The sequence below is a fragment of the Biomphalaria glabrata genome, chromosome 7 (assembly GCF_947242115.1).
Source record: "Biomphalaria glabrata chromosome 7, xgBioGlab47.1, whole genome shotgun sequence".
Lineage (NCBI taxonomy): Eukaryota > Metazoa > Mollusca > Gastropoda > Planorbidae > Biomphalaria > Biomphalaria glabrata.
The window spans coordinates 32303837-32324386 of NC_074717.1; the positions used below are offsets into that span (position 1 = coordinate 32303837).

Sequence of the window (20550 nt, forward strand, 5' to 3'; positions counted from 1 at the left end):
AAAAAAAGGTACAGGGGAGATTAAAAAAAGTAAATAGGTCAAGAAAAGTTCCTTAGAAAAGATGAGTATTAAGATATAGTGGAGGTAAAAATATTTCTTTAATTAAGTTTGAAATATGTAAGTATATATATAATTTTTAATAAGGATGTAAAATTCACCAGCTTCTATGAAGAACAACTTTGGCTATCAAAAATAAGCTATAAATATATTTATCTACTGGTATGAAATTGCATATCTATTACTTAATTATGAAGTGTCGAGTCAGGCATCAGTCAGAATAAAATTTTCAATTCATTGAGCTCATTAATTTGTGGCACTTACAAAGAGATCCTCTTCTCCATGATTCCAAACAACATACTGGTCAGTCTGATTACAATAAACAAATCTGTTCAGCTTAATCTCACATTTCACAACATCCTTTTTGATCCCATCTTCTTGAAATAGATGAAAATTATGCCCATCACAAGATAAATATTCCTGAAAAAAAATGATGTATCTGTTACATATAATGCCTTTACGCAGATTTGTGTTAACTGATTATCAAAATTTTTATGTATTAAGCTCTCTCCCGTGCCCATTGTGAATCTAACCTTGTGCTCAGGAATATACATCACTTGATGAATCATCTGATGATGGTTCAGCTTTCTATCTCTGTAGATGCCATGTGTCAGAGTCACGTCTTTGACATCTGCTTCCTCTAAAACCTTATAAATTTAGTCATCATTCATATGATATGGAACAAGTATTAAATGAATATTCAAAAAAATATATATTTTGAACAATAAACCTTTTCATTTCACACACCAACAAAAATGCTGTCTATATGGAACTGTCATTAACATTAACTTGCTGGAACTCATTTTTTTAATCCTTCAATGGAAATGCCAGCTAGCAGTATAATTTCTCCCCCCCCCCCCCCCAAACTTCTGGCAAGTAAATTTTAGTAACCCTATGTCTTGTTTCACTGATTGTTTACATTTATATGTATACAAACACTGGCTAAACCCTATGATTTGTTTTCCTGGCTATATATTGTTTACTTTCCCAAGGACCTCTCCCATTTTTTTTCTTATAACAAGAATAATAAGGTCCACAAATAAACACTCCCCTTACATTCCTTTTGGCCAATGAATTTTAGTATATATTATATATTACTATGAATTAGACCAGCCCATAAATTTGAGCATCATTTCTCAGCCTCCCTCCCCCCCCCCCTCTTAAAAAGTATACTCTATTCAAGTCTTATTTAAATTATCTGGCTATTTTTCTACTTTTCAGTTCTTATTCAAAATATTTGATAGGCCCTATGAAATATTAGGTCCTGGACCCATTTTTCTTATTACATCCTGCAAATTATAACAGGAAGTTTTATGTTTAATACGTTATTATGTTTCTTTTAAAAATTCAGTCTTTTCTACCTTAATATTCAAAATGTCTGCAAGGAGATCAGCTCTGGGCCAAATTTGAAACTGGCCATTTATGTTAAAATTGTCACTTATCACACGTGGCAAGTGTGCTTTACAAAATGAAAAAGACATATTTATAAAATTAAAGATTAGTCTAACCTTTTTAACACTCAGGACAGACTGCCTCAAAGTATCCCAGCATTGTTTTGCTCTTTCATGAACTTCCTGTTGCTTATGTTTGACAAAAATATCAAGTTCTGACTTCTCCATGATCACTTTCTTGGTCAGCTTTAATCCACATATGGATTTTTTAATTTCAGGTTCACATTATCATATTTAAGTCAAATCTAGCAATATGAATAGGCAGAGTAATGCAGATTTTCTAAATTTCAAATATAAATGGGCATATGCATGTATGTCAATTAAGTACAAAAAATTGCAATGCTATTTAACCTTGGTTAGACTAGTATTAGAATATTAAATGCTTCCTATGTTTGGGACCCCTCAACTCAAGAAAATATAAAGAAACTGGAACAGACACAAATTAGAGCTGTGAGATTTATAATAAATGAATACTCAAATTTGACTTAGACTAAGACTGCTTAATTGATTCTTATGGATATTTGTCGTTATTACAAAGACTCTTTCCCCAAAATAAAAACATTCACATAAATAGAACAGACACAAATATAAAGAGTTCAATGAGTGACTATACACAGAGGTCTTAATTCTTTTCATTGTTTTTCTGGCTGATTCAGGCAACCCATTTCATTTCTCTAATGGTACTAGGGAAGAAAGAGCACTTGTGCAAATTTGTCCTAGCTTATGGAGTAGCACTGATACAGTTTGACAGAGTAAAAATCGAACAAGTTTTTGTACCATTTGGTTATAGTCTTGATTGATAGAAGTAGCCCACTTTATGACAACTTGACGTAGTTATGATGGAGCGGGTAGATGTTGTCTTATAAGATTATTCTAATTTTAGCTGAGACATTTTTGTTCCACAAGTTCATTTAAATATGGTAGTGTTGATGTCTAAGCGGCGCAACAGTTTAGATGAAATAATGCCTTACCAACAAGTTATTCCATATGTTAACAGATTTTGCATTGTCGCACAGTAAAAATTATCTAAGATCTTCTTATGTAGTTTAAAGCTATTAAGTTTGTATCTAATAGGAAAATAGCTGTCCAATTTTCTTTGCCAGAGTTTCAAGGTGGTATTCCCACAAAAGCATGTTGCCAACAATGACACATAGATATTTAGCTTTATTAACTTAGTTTAGCTTTATTAACTTAAAGTTAAGTCATGGGTTAACATGCATGACAAGATAATGAAGATTAAGATTGACACAAGAAATAAATAGAACATAATTTTAATTATCTTCTTTTTTGAAATAATGCCTGTAATCTATATTATATTAAATAAATATGATCAATATGAATGATGAGAATTACTTTTTTTTTAATGTAATGAATAAATAATCATAAATAATAATGACAATAATACATTTTTATGATTTTATAGAGTGTCGATGAATAATAAATGTAATTAATCATAATGTAAATGTAATTGTAAACATTTTCATTAACGTCCCGCAGTCTCTAGTCTAGATTTAGAATAATTTAGATCTAATAGTCTTTTAAGTTTAAGGGTATGATCAACAAATTGAAGAATTGATGGGTTTATACATTAATACATATTATTATTATTTATTAATATTATGGATTTAGTGGATCTAACATTAACATAGATTCTAGAACTCCACTCACTGACACTTACTACTACACAGATAGATCTAATACTTGACTTCCGTTTTCAGTTCGCCTAAAATGTAAACATCTCCATGGTGCTTGCACTGAACTATATATTTTCTTTCTAAGTATTGCAAGTGTGTTATGCCACTTATATGCATACACTTTACTCATAATTTAGGCCTAAAGCGTGCTGTGGGTGAACTGTGGCATAATATGTACGCAGTCATGCAGAATTTTTAAAGAGAGGGCGGTCCCCTTTATTTCTTTATAATTGAATATACTCTAGATTTACGCAATGAATGCTCATCAGTCTGATCAGTAGTGTGTGTGTGTGTGTGTGTTTTTTTTTAGGTAGGCTAAAAAGTGTAGACAGTGTAGATCTACTATCATAGAATATTATGTTCATTGACAGTAGATACACATCACTCTGTAGCCAACTAATATATCTTTGTAATCTGGGGTTTAAAAAAATTGCTTTTACTAATGTGTCTATAGCTCTGGGCCGCCGCTATATAATTATATACCTATTGTGCAAACTGTGCATTGCTTGCAGGCGGCCGAATGTAGGGGTGGTCAAATCATTATTTCAAAGTTACCTTTATTTTTTTAGTTTCATTAAAAAAAAAATAGGACTCCTCATTATTTTAATATTTTAAATAAATTCTAATTATTCCATCATCCTTTGAAAACTATTTTAAAAAAAAACGATATTCGTAAATAAATTAAGAAGCTATTTTGGAAACTTTTAAATAAGAAAAAATGGAGCGCCGCGCGAGGGATTCCCAAGGTTTTTTCCATAGGCGGCTACATATTTCTGACCTTGTGTTAATTATGATCTAGGTTCACAGTCAGCAATAAACAAACAACAACCATTAGTGTCATGGCGGAGAATGATCCTTTATTATATTGAACGCGTGCACCTTTATCAACATCCCCTTTTCTTTAAAAAAAATAAAAAAAAATATAACATTTAGGGGAGTATCATAAAAAAAAATAAAACAAAACTACAACATAAACAACTAAACATAACATACATATATACGCTTCAATGAATATGAAACATATCACATTTAAAAATCAACATTCAATTGTTCATTAAGACACATAGTCATTGAATCTTGTCGGTTTCTTCAACTGATCCCTTGGTCGCAGGGAATGATGAGTTGATGAGTGGCGAATGTGTTGATCATGAGTTCTATTGTCCTGTATATTGTCATCAGTATCGGGGAATATATCTTCTTCTGTTTCTCTGTTCGGGTTGATATGCACTCTGTTTTTTTGGTACACTGCACCATTGTCACCTCGAATAATGTAAGCTCTCTGATTGACTTGAGACTGGATTCTTCCACGTCTCCATATAGAGTCATTAGGAGATTGGAAATAGACCATCTGTCCAGTTCTCAGCTGACTTAAATTTCTTGACCTCTTATCATAAGATGTTTTTACACCCATCTGACGTTTTTCTTTCCTTCTCATAATGTTCTCTTGACATGTAGAAATCTTAATGTTACTCCTTTTGTTTGGTATCAGTGTTCGAGTCATCCGACCAAAAAAACATCTGAACTGGGCTTAGATTTGTGTCTTGCCTTGGAGTATTTCTAAATTCCAGGAGGGCTTCATAAGCATCTGACTTTGATTCTCTAGATTTCTTCATTATGTTCTTCAAAATTTTAACTGCTGACTCAGCCTTTCCATTGGATTGATGGTGTCCTGGAGAAGATTTCAAATGAGTCACTCCCCATTCCATCATAAACTTGGAAAAATATTCCGATGTGAACTGAGGTCCGCTATCAGATATACAGACTTTGGGCACCCAATATCTTGCAAATAAAACTTTCAGTTTCTTTATAATTGCGTGTGTTGTTGTCAACTGCATGTTTTCTACCTCTATGAAATTTGAATAATAGTCCACTATAGCTAGATATTGTTGGTCACACATTTGGAATAAATCAATTCCAATCTTGTCCCACGGAGAAGAACCTATTTCGTGCTGTATTAATTCTTCTCTCTGATTTGCTGGTTTATTTTTCTGACAAATGTAACATGAGTTGGCTATTTTCTTTATTCGAGTTGATAATCCAGGCCAGAAAACTGTTTCTTTTGCTCTTCTTTTCATTGAATCTACTCCCAGATGTGCTGCATGGAGTTTTTCTTCTATTTCCTTGCGAAGTGATATCGGTATGATTATTTGTTCTCCTTTCAACAAGAGTCCGTCTTCGTATGTTAACATGTCTCTTAGTGAAAAATATTGTTTGAGTTCAGGTAAACTATTATGTTTGTCTAGCCATCCATTTAGGATATACTGAATAAGTGTTTGCATTGTTCTATCTTTCTCGATTCTGACTTTCTCCAGCACTGCATCTGGCATTGCTAGTCCGACTGAATTGACACAAACATCAGGGATATCACTCTTTTCCTCTGATGGGTCTCTATTCAAAGTATCAGCTATGAACAAATTTTAGCCTTTGACATATTGAAACTGGATATTGTAACGATAAAGACGCATCATTAGACTTTGTAGCCTTCTCGGAGCAGAACTGAGTGGTTTTTGAAGGATGTTTTCCAGTGGTTTATGGTCATTCTGAACTATAACTGTCCTGCCATACGTATACTGGTCAAAACGCTCCAAACCAACAACCACTGCTAACAATTCTTTTTCAATCTGTGCCCATCTTTTCTGAGTATCAGTTAATGATCTAGAAGCATATGCTATTGGACTGCCATCTTGTAATAACGCTGCTCCCAACCCATTTTGGCTACTATCTGCTTGTAATGTAAGCTCTTTGTTAGGGTCAAAATATATCAATGTGCCATAAGTCGATATTTTCTGTTTTATCTTGTTGAAAGCTCGTGTGCATTGATCATACCAAACAAATGGTGTGTTCTTTCTTATCAACTCTGTTATGGGCTGTAAATCTGTCGACAAGTCTGTAACAAATCTTGCAAGATATTGAACCATGCCACAGAATCTTCGGACTGATGAAATATCCTTTGGAGCATTCAAACTCAAAATCGCAGATACTTTGTTCGGGTCTGGTTTTATTCCTGCTTCTGTAATAATATGACCCAAAAAATTAATTTCAGCTGTTCTAAAAACAGACTTTTCGTGGTTCAGTTTAATCTTATTTTCTTGACATCTCTTCATCAGCTCTCTTAGGTTAATATCATGATTTCTGAGTGCTTCTTCTTTCGTTCTTCCTCTTCCTACCACTATAATATCATCAACGTAATTGAAAAAGCCTTTCAGTCCTTCTAGTGCTAAATTTAATCTTCTCTGAAAAATTTCGGAACTCACTTTCAGACCAAATGATAATCGTTTCCATTTGTATCTACCAAAAGGGGTTATCATTGCTGTCAAATTAGATGACGCTGTGTCTAGATAATCTGACATGCCATAAAGCTTCTTGCACATCCAATTTGCTGAATATTTTGGCATCGTTCAAATCTGACAATATGTCATCTAAAGTAGCAAGATTATAGAATTCCCCTAGTAAAACTTTATTCAGGGCTTGTGGATCTATGCAGATCCTATTTTTTCCATTAGCTTTTTCCACAATTGCCATCTGACTCACCCATTCTGTAGGCTCTATCACTGGTTCTATGATTCCTCTCTGCACTAGGGTCTTTAACTCCTCCTTTCTTGTAAAGCAATAGGGATCTTTCTACACGGCAGAACCTTGGGCTTAATGCTGCTATCAATCTTTAAGACACTTCTCCTAAGTCACCCAAATCACCAGTAAACTTTGGACTACAGTCTTCTTCTTGGTTATTCACTACTGATGCTATGAACCTATCTTTTTTTACTTTGATTAACTTCATTCTTGTTAAAGTTTCATGACCTAGAAGGCATGCTAGATTATTTGGTACAACTATATATTCCGCCTCAAATGTTTCGTTAGTTTTCTCATTTCTCGTCGTTATAGTGGCTTTCCCTATGGGTCTCATTTCAGTCTTATTCCACATTAGTAATCTTTGCGTTGCCTTTTCTATCTGATTCTTATTTACGTATTTTTCCTGGATGGTATTTACATCAGCTCCACTATCCATTTGAAACCTTACACGGTGACCATTTACTGTCATAACTGCTGTCATCCTTTTCGTTTTGTGGTTCTCCAAAGACATCACCCATTCATTTTTTACCATCATGACATCAACTCTTGTGTCCGACTGCAGCTGTCTTTCATCGTTAGACATATTATCTGATACCTGCTGAACTTTCTTTTTGCACATCACAGCAAAATGATGTCTCCCCTTGCATGCTAGGCACATTTGACCCCATGCAGGGCACTTTTCTTTAATGTATTCGTGAATCCTTCCACAATACCTGCATTTACCTTTCTGAATGTTTGTTCTTGAGGGTGTTGATACTTTCTCAATGATTGGAGGGTCGGCTTGTATTTGTCTCAACTGTTTGTTGGCGGTCTCGTATGCTCTGCAAATATCTCTGCACCTTTCCAATGTGAGACTACTATCTTGTAACAATTTCATTTTGAGGCATTCATGTCTAATACCAAGAACTACTCTGTCTCTAATCAAGCTATCTTCCAGGCGTTCAAACCTACACGTTTTTGCAAGTCTTCTCAAATTTGTTATGTACTTTTCAATGTCCTCGCCTTCTTGCTGTTCACGAGTATTCACTATTGAAAACATAGCGCTCATAAGTTTCATTCGTTTTTCCAATGCAAAAACTTTCAAATTTGTTCACTATTTCTTCCATCTTTCTTTCTTTTCCCTTCTCAATTTCAAGACCTTCATATATGTCCATCGCTTTTATCCCTATAATTGTTAGAAAGGTGGCCACTCTGACCTCCTCTGATTCTTCCGACAATTTAGTGGCTAACTCATAGTTTCGCCAGCTCGGTGAAACTTTTTGCCAATTAGCGGCCATGTTTCCTTCTACCTCGAGCGGCTCGGGTACAGGAAGGAAATTTCTAGCTGCCATTGCACGGCGTAGCCTTGAATTGTTGCCTATTTATTATTGCAAACAATAAACCTTTATATACTGATTAATGATTACCTTTGATCATTAATACACCGCTGCCACCATGTTAATTATGATCTAGGTTCACAGTCAGCAATAAACAAACAACAACCATTAGTGTCATGACGGAGAATGATCCTTTATTATATTGAACGCGTGCACCTTTGCGCACCATATCAACACCTTGAATTTTCGAAGGTTGTCTGTAATATTTGTTTCGAATGTGTTTTGACTGATCTGCTTCTGTAAGCCCATTATACAGACCTCCGTTCGCTATATAGGCCTATACCTAGAATGTCACTTGAAAAATACTGTTGACCTGGGCTGCCTCTTAAGTAGTCCTAGTAGATTTTTTTTCCTAGATGAATAGTGCGTTCTAAAAGAAAACTCATTAATGTTGGCCTTTTTATATTCTTTCTTCTTATTACGAGAAAAAGGTGTAAATCCTAGGTGAAAGAATTTCTGAAGCTGAAAACGCCAGAATACGCTCTGCGCCGGGGCCCAGCCACGAAATCAGACCTCTTGCAGACTATAGCGGTAACCCGCCGAACGTACGTTAAATTTTATCTCCAGAAAGAACTTTATACAACGCTTAAAAATTATGTAGGCAAAACTATTCCCCACCCACCCACCCCCCCCCCCACCCAAAAAAAAACGGACTCGTTTTACATCGCTCCTCTAGGTCCCCAGGTTCTAAGAGGGGCTCGAACGAAAATTTTCGCCACCCGTAAATGTTTGAGGAACACTGCCTTATATGTGTTTTATTTCAAATGTCAAAAAATGTTATTATTTTTTTATAAGTGACTTAATGTACTTAAGATTATTTATTTTTTATAAATTCAAGAAAAATATTCAGTGTTGAGTTGCTTCATTTTGCTCTAGTGATGTGTTGGATAAATTTGTATAGGCACCTCCTAATCAGCATATGTCAGATATGAATGTAAACACACCTATATCTATCCAAAATACAATCGTGATAATCATTATCAAAGTTTACTGAACGTTTAAAAAAAGGTTAACCGTCATTGGCTTTTGTGTTTCGAGTCACTTTATTCTGCTTTTAATGGTTTGTGTAGGTTGTTTTAGGAATAAATAAATAAAGACGACTTTACAGGTACAATAAAGGAGTAAATGATTAGGGCGATGATTAGGGTCTTATTAATTCTGTAAAGACACGAATATAATTCAGAAAGGATTATTTTTTTAAATGCTCTTCAAAAGAAAACAAAAATAGATGCGACGCATTACGAATGCATGATTTTGAAACGCAGCCTTAGTAATCCTTTATAGAATTAATTATTATCGGAATGTCTCGCTTTTAAAGGATTCACAAATAGTTTATCTGACACACACAAAAAGGGTATTTGCAAATACATGTATAATTAATACCGGCAATTTCAAAATTTGAGTGAAATAGAAAATAAAATCCTTGAAATTGTATAAGCACACACATAGGCTACTTTCACGAAAAATTAGATTGTACACCAGATACGTCTCATACCGAACTAATCATTATTATTATTGCTTCTGTTTCTTATATACCTCATGTTGCAATACATAAACATTTTCTGGGGTTTCACCCAATTACTGATACAACTGGAGAAGCACTTTTTGTAACGTCGCAATAGAAAATAAATGCAAAGTTAAAATTGGAAATAAAACATCTAAGAGGGCATGAGGTGATACAAAAAGAGTGCAAGTATGAAAGGGAACAAAAGGTATGATATACAAAAATGGATTTAAATTAACGCTTTTTGTACAGTGTCCAACTCAGCCGTAATACATTTAATTTTGTAGAAAAAAAGGGGGCATTTTTTAATTTCACAAGCAGGAGGCCACAACCCTCGCGGCGGCCCTGATCCAGCTATATTCTGACCAAAAAAAAAAGAAAAAAAAAAGCTGAGATGAAAACGGCTATTCAATGTGCTTTATTAAATGGAGCCCTTGCAGTGACTAGAAAACTGATCGATGTAAAAAATATTTATTTAATTGGGGGTGGGGGTGAACCTCGAACCTCCACGAGCATCACCCGCCTTAGAATTTAGTGATTATAACTAGGCCTAAATGTTATTATTTTTTCGGGCTTTTGCTTGAAGTTTGGGAAGAAGGGGGAGACTCGACCCCCTGGCTACACTCGTGGAATTTGGTAACTATATATATACATATTATTATTATTATTTTGGGGAGGAATGAAACTTCAATTCTCCTTGGACTTTGGTAACTGCGTAGGCCTACTTTTTTTTTTTTTTGGGGGGGGGGGGGAGGACTTCAAATATCCCTTGGAGCAGTGGCGTAGCTAGGGTGAGGAGAGGATGGGGAGAATTTGAAGATCTCTCGGGCCCCTATTTATAAATGAGTGTCCGAAATTTGTTTTTAAATAAATTAAATATTATGTCACTGTCATGTAATCTTGCTTATTATGTTGTAATATAAGTTAGTGACCCTGTTGTATGTATTCCACACAGATTATTAACTCTCCGCGCGGGGTAACTTTCAATTTCAAGGAATGACATCCATAGCGCTGACTAGTGCCGTGTTGCTCTCAAGAAGTAACTTGGTATATAGGGTAGTTTATTACATCATCCTTACCATTTAAGAAGAAGCCTGATAAGAGCACTGAAAACAAAGGAGTCCATGAATGTGTCGATGAAAAGTATCACTATTCAGATGATTCATACAAAGATACAGCAGTAGAAGAAGTGAAAATGTCTCTTGGTGACAGAAGTAGTGATGAAGAAACTCCAAGGGAATACCCTTTTAACACAATCAGAGAAAACATCTCAAGTAAGTGATACAGGTGATGAGTCAAGTGATAATGGTCTTCCAAAATAACTTTCTCCCTAAGTGGAAAAAGCTGTAATTAAGTACAAAGACTTCGGATATATCAAGCCTGGAATTTTATCTGAGGAACTGTGAGCATTGCTATGTTAAAGCGTAGCTTAATTTTCCTAAACAAAGATAAAGGGTATTTGTTTCCAATACAGTTTACCCAAAATAAATCACGAAGTTTGACATCATGGTTCACTAGAAAGCTTCCAACAGGAACATTTACAACCGATCTTGGCTCCTTTTCTCTCCACACTTTGGATGTCTGTTTTGTTTTACATATGTTCTGTTTTCTGAGGCATCAGAAAAGACATCTAGTGTATTAAGCAAACCAGGTGTTGGTTTCACCAAATAGAAGAAACCTGAGAGACTGAAAGTACATGAAGAAAAAGTCCACCACAGACACGCTTTTTTGAAGTGGAAGCTGGAAGAAGAAAAGCTTAAGGCAGAACCAGATGAACTGTCACATATGTTTCATGCGCAAATTTTGAAAAATCAGCAGTATTGGAGAAATATTCTGAAGCGTGTAGCAGCAGCTATTAAGTACTAAGCAAAAACAAACTCAAGCTTAAATGGTCGCAACGAAAAACTGAATTTAATTCACCCAATCCTGGGAACTTCCTAGCATTTTTTACATTTACTGCAGAATTTGATGAAGTTACGAAACACCACTTACATAGAATCGAATATGGGAAGACACATTTTTTGTCACCAAAAATTCAAAATGAGTTTATCAAAGTTCAGAAATGTTGCTTTGGATTTATGTCTAAGAGATAGACGGCCATAGGTTTGACCTCTGCACAGATCAAAGTCCAGTCCAATGTCTTAAAGAGTTTCCAGAACATTAAGTTCTTCATAATGTTATCCATCAGGTTTCAAAATTTCAAAGTAACCAATAAATGATTATTTTATTTCAAAATTATCAACATTCAAGTAACGAATTATTGGGGATACCTGTTCTTGATGAGCTGCTGTAGATCTCCCTCCACATCGTCAATTCATCCAATCCATCGTATTTGTAGTATTATTGATTCCCACAATTAAAAAAAACAACAACTATTAAAGCATAACTGCAGTTTTCATAAGCGTAGGCCTATAGCCAGGCTGACGTTACAGTCACCAAATTCCACGAGCGTATTATGCGTATATGTTTTTGAGGGTCACCTCTTCCTCATTCAATTTTTTTTTCTGAAAGAAAAATACTAAAGTTTCTCAATTCTATAGTCGTATAGCAGGGGGGGGGGGAGGGGGGGGTTCTCCCAATAAAGTCACTATGGGCTTTATTAATTAAGTAAATCTATGAGGAAAAACTTACTGTCACAATATTTCAGGCGGTGATGTACACAACTTTCCCCCTAAATTAAAATAGAAAAATCAAAATTATCACAGTTATTACCATCTTTTTCGTTTTGTATGTGTCCTCATTTTACCACTTTATTCCCATTTTCGTATCAAGTTAAAATTTTGGATATTTATTTATAGTCAATGACAATGTATGAATATTTATGTCTATGATCATAACATAATCAAAATAAATATGCAAATATATTAATCATTAAGTGCAATTTTTTTTATATAATAAGGGAGCTTATTCCCGGAGTATCGGGATAAATGGCTTTTTTTTTTTTTTTTGCTGTTCTTTTTTTCTTTTGAATTATTATTTTTAAAATATATATTTTGGTTTTTAAGTTCCAAATACTTGGGGGGGGGGGGGGGGGAGGGGGGGAGAGAACGCTGAGGGATATCTACAGTCTAGAATCTAATTCTATAACATAATCAAAAAAAAAGGGGGGGGGGAGGGAATCCTCCGAACATTGATCTCGTAAATTTAGATAACAGAATATAACATAGTAAGTAGATCTAGATCTAGATTAGAAACATAATAAAATTTAATTCTATAAGCTTTTCTTTCTTTTAAAATAAACACAGGAAACACCGAGTTTATAAACCAGCTGAGATATAGATCTAAGATTTAGAAAAAAAAAGAATAAATTCAAGCGTTTCCATGGTAACGATGTAAATTAAATCCAAATTCGTAAATACTGTTTTAACAACGAAACCAATTATTACAACTAGATCTAGAATATATTTCTATTGTAATTTTCTAATTCCCGAAATTTTCCCACATTAAATTTTAGATCAAGATCTGGAGGTAGATAAAAATATATATATATATAAATATGTCATTGTGCAAAATACATCCATAAAGCAATATAGCATGATAGGAGAATCGATATATATAGTCCTCTATTGCCCGTGACTGAGGCGGATGTTAAGTAATTGATGCGCATGCGCAATAGGAATAACGTAGAATTGCTTTTATAGTAAACTGTTCAGAACCACAACAAATCACCCAAATGTCACTCGCTGTGAAGAATGCGATGTTTTCCATAGAATCTACATGTGTGATATGACGATGAAAAAGTCAAACATAAAGGCTATAAAAGTAGCTTCGCAAACACATCATACTGAAAGTTCAACACAAGGTGAGACATCTAATAGATTTGGCGTTGAAACAGAAAATCACACACCTACGATTAAAGCTAGATCTACATTGCCTACAAATAAGCGAGGGCATTATCATCTTCAAATTCACCATAATTTGCAGTCTTCATATCAGAATATATACCCATGTAGCCCAGATAATTCTCAAAATACTGAATTAACTAACCATGCTCGAACTCGCCTTAGGAATGAACATCAGTCCTTTTTGTATCCTAACAATTCAGTTAGCAATCTAATTACAGAAGAGTGCAGTCAGAGAAAAAGGGAAAAGATGGGACTCTTTCGGAATTTGAGACGTAAATTCTCTTCTCTTTCAATACGGAAATCAGAAGGAGCAGATTACAATGGACATGCCAGCGAAAGTCAATCTCCAAATATTACATGCTGTAGACTAAAAGATAAAAATGTGCACTCTTGTAATATTGAATCTTGTTCAAGCTCTGTCTCGTTAAGCTGTGATAGCTTGAACTCCCCTTTAAAAACCTATATGTCTCCTAAACTGAATGAATGGCATTCAAATACAGATCATCACGACATGGATATGCCTAAAGATAAACCAGGCTGCTTATCAAAAGACATATCTAGGTTTAATCCAGCTTCTTCTCACTGTGATGACTGCTCTTCTGAAGAAACTGTCTCTGATGGCGTTGAAGTAACAATAAACACTAACAAAAATGTGCATTCAGAGCCTGTTTACGAGTTAGCAGATTGTGTAGATTATGATCCTATTAAAGATCAGCAAAAAATTTGGAGTCCTAAGGTTTGGAGTTTAACACAGGAATTATTTCGATTATCTAAATTTGGGTGGTACTGGGGGCCTATAACACGGAATGAAGCTGAAGATAAATTGACCAACCAACCTGATGGTGCTTTTCTTGTTCGGGACAGTTCTGATGAACGATATCTCCTCAGCCTCTCATTTCGCTCATACGGACGCACCTTACACACTCGTATAGAACATTGTAATGGGATGTTCAGCTTCTATGCACAGCCTGACACAGAGGGTTATCCCTCCATTGTTGACTTAATTGAACACTCCATGAATGACTCACAAACTAGCATTTTTTATTACTCCAGATCCCGTTCCCCCGGTGCTCCCCAATTTCCAGTGCGTTTAACAAAACCTGTCTCTCGTTTCACACAAGTGCGATCATTACAGTATTTGTGTCGCTTTGTTATTCGTCAGTATACTAGATATGATCATATTCAGCAATTGCCATTGCCGACAACTCTTAAAGGATGGATTGAAGAGAACCAATATTAAACAAAAGACATTGCATTTTGGATGTTTTTGTGCATTTGCAGGTGACACTGAGAAGAAAGATTGTTTCATGTTTTCATCAACCATCATCAATGTTTTTTAAAACATTTTTCTACTTTGTTGTGAATTTTTTGTTGATGCCTTAACACATTTCTGTCTATAAATGTGTGCACACTATATTGATTGGGAAGTTTTGTTGTGATAGGCCAGATTGTATCTAATGTTTACCCTTTATTTTGTTAAAATGTTTCTTTCACCTCATTTTTATATATGTAATATTCATTTTTAAAGCTTAGTGATATTACTATTTGTTTCAATGTTAAAACCTGTGTTAGAAATTGACATATTTTCAATACTTCAGTTGTATTTACAATAAAATGTTTATAACTGGGCAAATAAAACATTTTGCCACTTCAGAATGTTTTTATCCCCAAAGATATACAGACAAATTAACTTAGTTAAATTAAAACTATTTTTGTGAATACCAATGTAAGAATGCTGACATTTAATTTGCTAAATGTAAAAGTGGTAAGATTATTAAAGGTTGTTTTTTTTGTTTTAGTCCTTCAAATGAAACAATCTATTAGATTTTAGAAGTAATTGCCTGCGGGTTTGTTGGTTGATAAAAGGTTTTATTTAATTTATTGTACAATTATACTAGTTTGACTTTTCTGAAAATAACTATTAGATTTGCCTTAACAATTCACTTTCAAAACAAGAATTTTAAAACTAAGAGATAGTATTTTGAAATTCATAGCTAATATCATTTGCAAAGCAGCAGTAACTAAAATTGAATAATCATACTACTAAAACATTAACAACAACATTAAAAATATAAACAAAGCAATTGATTTTAAACTGTTTGTTCATGCTTATTTTAATTTATATAGCATCCTCCTCTAGTGTGTCCTATGTAAAAAAAAATAAAAAATGAAGACAATTATAAACTAAAATAAGCAAAGCAAAGGAAACTTTCCCCTTAAAATTGTGGTTTTAAAACTTGCTGCTTATTAAGCAATTACAAACATAGAGAAAAGTAGGATGGGCAACTCAAAAATCACAGTGCCTTGGTGACTTTATTTTATTATTATTTTTTTGTATGTACCGGTAAGTAAAGTGTCTTTTCTGATCGTGATACATAAATCATTTCTCATTATTCACACACAGACATTTTATTTTTTTTTTTAAATGAGGGGAGCTAGAATCTGTATCCTAGATTTTAACAAAAAATGGTTTCAGTAGTTTCACAGCATCTTCTGTTGCCAACTCTAATCATTTCCTTTTTTAAAAATAGTAATGTAGGTTTTTTTTTGTTTTTTTTCCAAACATTTTGAAACTAATGACAGACTCAAAACAAAAGTAAAATGACACTATTTTGACATTGACTAGGCTGTATGATGACAGACTTTGTATTTATTGTTTGTTACTAATGACTGACTAATATAGTAACTTGAGAATGCATATATACATGGCAGTAATTTTTTGTTTAGATGTGCTTTTGCTCAATAGTGTAGCAATGTAATAAGTAAGAAGATGTCCAAAGAATTATGCACTTCATTGGTTTACCTTCAGTCTGATTGATTTGAAAACTAATATTTTACAAATGCTCTTTCAAGTATAAATGAATCATTGTTTTTTGTTGTTGTTGATTGCTTGTGGTTAATACATTTCATTTGTATATCTTTAAGAATATGTCTTTAGTAAATATTTAATGATTATTGAGGAATGCTAAGCCATACTACACATTGATTAAAAAATATATTTTTGGGTCAACTGTTTTTTTCCCAAACAACAATAGAAACAAATATTACTTGTTATTGCTATTGTAATGTTGTAACTTAGGATAAACTGACAACGAAAGGGAATGTGGATAAAAGGGAATCCAGTAGGCAAGGGTGTTTATTGAATATGGAGAATGATGCACTAATGATTCATGGGACAAAAAACACAGAGGTGATCAGGTCTTGGGTTTACCTATGCCACACAATTCAAATATTGCAAAGGCTCACATGCTTCCACCATTATGCACTACTATCAGGTGCCACCTTATGCTTCTCGGGTATTTTTGGTACTAAAATCACACCATCAATAACAGGCATCTTACTATTCCTGGGAAACACTTGCACTAAAACACAGCATCATTTGATTCTCTGCAACTACAGAATGTTTCTTAATGGCAATGACTATGGTTCATAACACTTACAGTGCTGACTCTTTCTCTAGGTCTGAAAATTGTCTTTTTAATTAGGCGCTATATACAGGTACTTTTTAACATTCATTACCTCAGAAACTGCCTGGACAAATTTGATAAAATTACATAATTTTTCTATATAATTTACTGTTATGTGGTTTGACCTGTGTTAATAGTTTTTTTTACATGTTTGCAAATATAGGCTTACATTAGGTCCATAATTTTGTTTCAGACATAAAACACACAAGTCCAGTTCACAAAGCAAATGAAGTTTCATCCTAATATTATCAATGAGGTCTTCATATATATATATACACATATTGAATGTTATTTATTCCGTGTACCATTTATGTCTGCATCGCTTGTTATTCATTTTAGGACATGGTTCACTTTAACCAATATAGAACATACAATCTTTTTTGGCTTGACACAATCTTAATCATTGATTTGATTTGAGAAGTGTTGAATGTTCATACTAAAACTATACACAACATTATGTACCATTGTATAATTTTTTGAAAAATAATTAGAATAATTTTTGGAGAAGTTATATATATAACTTTAAATTGATATATATATATATCATAACAGATGAGTCAGTTGTGTTGCTTTTTTGTTTCATCATAAAACTATTATAAGCATTTTAGTTTTGCAAGGAACTGTTAAGCTAATGTATTTTTTACATAATTTTATATATTTTGTGAATTAAATATAGTTATTCTTTAACTTTGTTTAAAGCTAGAAAAATATTTATTGAAATTAATTAAAACAGCATAAATGTTAGCTTTGTGAATAAACATTTATTTCTTCATGAATACTATTAGGAACCTTCATGCTGACTCACAGTAGGATGTCTCTCAATAGAATCATTTAGAAAAGCTGAGCTATCATAAAATCTGTAAGGTGTAATATTAATTGTTTTAGTTAAGCTCCACTTGGGTCATATTTAGTATTTTTATGCCACTTAAAACATAAACAGACTTAAAATAACAAACACCACGAAGTGATTTCATCGGAGTGAAAACAAAGGCAAAACTAATCTAATCATGAGCTTATGTTTCACATTTATTGGTGCTATGCTACATTTGTTACATGAATGATGTGATCAATTGAATAGATGTTTTATTGGTACATGAATAATGTGATCAATAGAATAGATGTTTTATTGGTACATGAATGATGTGATCAATTGAATAGATGTTTTATTGGTACATGAATGATGTGATCAATTTAATAGATGTTTTATTGGTACATGAATGATGTGATCAATGGAATATATGTTTTATTGGTACATGAATGATGTGATCAATTTAATAGATGTTTTATTGGTACATGAATGATGTGATCAATTTAATAGATGTTTTATTGGTACATGAATGATGTGATCAATGGAATATATGTTTTATTGGTACATGAATGATGTGATCAATTTAATAGATGTTTTATTGGTACATGAATGATGTGATCAATTTAATAGATGTTTTATTGGTACATGAATGATGTGATCAATGGAATAGATGTTTTATTGGTACATGAATGATGTGATCAATGGAATGGATGTTTTATTGGTACATGAATGATGTGATCAATGGAATAGATGTTTTATTGGTACATGAATGATATGATCAATTGAATAGATGTTTTATTTGTACATGAATGATGTGATCAATTGAATAGATGTTTTATTGGTACATGAATGATGTGATCAATTGAATAGATATTTTATTGGTACATGAATGATGGAATAAATGTTTCATTCTGTGCTCCAAAGTTGAGTGACATTGTTCATGTTGAGAACTTTAATTGTATTTATGCATGAATCAATTACAAAATTGAGTGCCTGCGATTTTGTATGAGTTTATTTCTTTAAATAACTTTAATTTTCAATTTTCTTAATTTACAAGTATGAACAAAAAAAAAATACTGTGTTGTAAACTAACAGAATGTTGGTTCTAATTATTAGCATTCTTTAATTACTGTCATTGGTGGCTTTTAAGCATTCTTGAATTGTAAAGTAGAATATCCTTACTTAAAAATACATTATAGATCTAATATTTATTAGAAATAAAGAGGGTTGACAGCAACTACTTTATTTTTGCAAATGTTAAATGACTCAAGTCTTTTTGTTGTTGTTTTTTTTATTTTCGTCACCAACTTTTGCCATGACCTATCATAATGTAATATTACATTGCTTTTACTTAATTACTCAACTGGCTTTTTTTTTTCACCATTTTAAAGTAAGTGAAATTGTTTCTTGAAAATGCAACTTTGTCAGATTTTTCTTTCTTGGAACTGCGACGTTCTCTGTGCATGATCATGCTTTAGCTTCATTTGATTTGAGTTCCAACTAAGCCTTAAAAGTGTCCCCTTCACATTACGTTTTATCCCCTCAAGTAGAAACCATTTTATTGAGTAATGAGTCCAATTTAAAACATTGTAACACAAAAAAAATATTTTTTTAATTTAAATTAGTTTCCCTACTGTCAGAAACAAGATTCAGCATACTATTATCTGATCTATGAATGTTATATCTATGGGCATGTTTATGCAAACTAATTTGGTGTATATAGATTCTTTTGTTTCTTCCTATTCTGCCTTAAATATCTTTACCTTTTCTTTCTCAGAAGAAACCTAGCTGCCTTTTTTTTTTTTAAAGATATGTTTGCGGTTTGTTATTATAGCTACCTTAGAGTCATATCAATGGTATGGTCAAAGTGAAAGTAGTTCTCCTCTGTTAACCTACTCCTGTGTTGAGAGTTGATTGTAATTTTATTTATTTGTTGTATTGTTTACATTGTTTTAAAATGAACTAGCTCATTAAGCACATTGAGATGATGTTGACTCAACTCTTGTACAAGTCTTTAACATGGTTTATAAAAGTTATGAGCAACAAAAAATGTTTTAACTATTAATAAATGTACATTGTTTTTCTTTTTTCTTCACCGGTTCATTGTCAACTTGATGCCTTGATACATTGTCTACACTATTAACAATTGCATAAAACTCACTAAGGGTGGGGGATATGCTTTATTTTTTTATTAAAAAAAAAGTAATTGTTCCCTCCATAATACAACTGATTGTGATGTTTTATAAAACTTTTTTTTTATTTTTGACATGTTTTCTGAGTTTAATTGTTATGACTGAGACCTGTGCTCTTGTTTGAAGATTGTCCTTCACCTTGTACAGCTGCTGCCTTGAATGTTCATTGGAGTTGTTTTTGCAATGAGAGATTTTTTTTTTTTATTAAATTTTGTACAGAGTGGTGTGTTCTATTTTGTCCTTTAAATTGACATTGTTTTTGCATTGTGTGGTTGAATAATATGACTTGAAACATGTCACAAAGATATCAAATACAGTTTTTGTTTTCGTATGGTATTTTATTTCAGAAATATCTCATAATAAATCCTTTGTGTTTTGGAGAAACTTTTCACTTTTTAAATTGATGTTTAGCATTTAGATATGTGACAGATAATTAAGTGGGGTGTTTCAGAGTGGCATAATGCTGTCTTAACATCCCATGATTATTTTTGAAATGAGTTTGTAAGAGATGTTTGAGTTGTTAACATATTTCATAATTTATATTACACTCTTTTGTGTTTAGCCTTCAGTTTGTGTTGGGTTCTTT

General features: G+C 33.0%; 2 protein-coding genes across 7 annotated transcripts in view; one reads left to right on the plus strand and one right to left on the minus strand.

The window, feature by feature from the left end:
• The window catches only part of LOC106070554 (WD repeat-containing protein 97-like), a 39573-nt gene extending 27271 nt beyond the window's left edge, over window positions 1–12302 (minus strand). The window contains exons 1-4 of one of the 6 annotated variants that reach the window (XM_056034898.1): window positions 12284–12302; window positions 1566–1753; window positions 591–704; window positions 322–477 (exon numbers count right to left, since the gene is read on the minus strand). In XM_056034898.1, coding sequence (XP_055890873.1) covers window positions 322–477; window positions 591–704; window positions 1566–1676 — 381 coding nt within the window. In that variant the 5' untranslated portion in view covers window positions 1677–1753; window positions 12284–12302. The other 5 variants (XM_056034897.1, XM_056034895.1, XM_056034896.1 and 2 more) reach the window with 5 other exon arrangements.
• Window positions 12303–13239: 937 nt separating this feature from the next.
• LOC106070542 (uncharacterized) lies at window positions 13240–20532 on the plus strand. The gene has a single exon (XM_013230473.2). It carries the CDS (start codon window positions 13370–13372, stop codon window positions 14735–14737), a length of 1368 nt encoding a protein of 455 aa, XP_013085927.2. The 5' UTR covers window positions 13240–13369; the 3' UTR covers window positions 14738–20532.
• The last annotated feature ends 18 nt before the right edge of the window (window positions 20533–20550 follow it).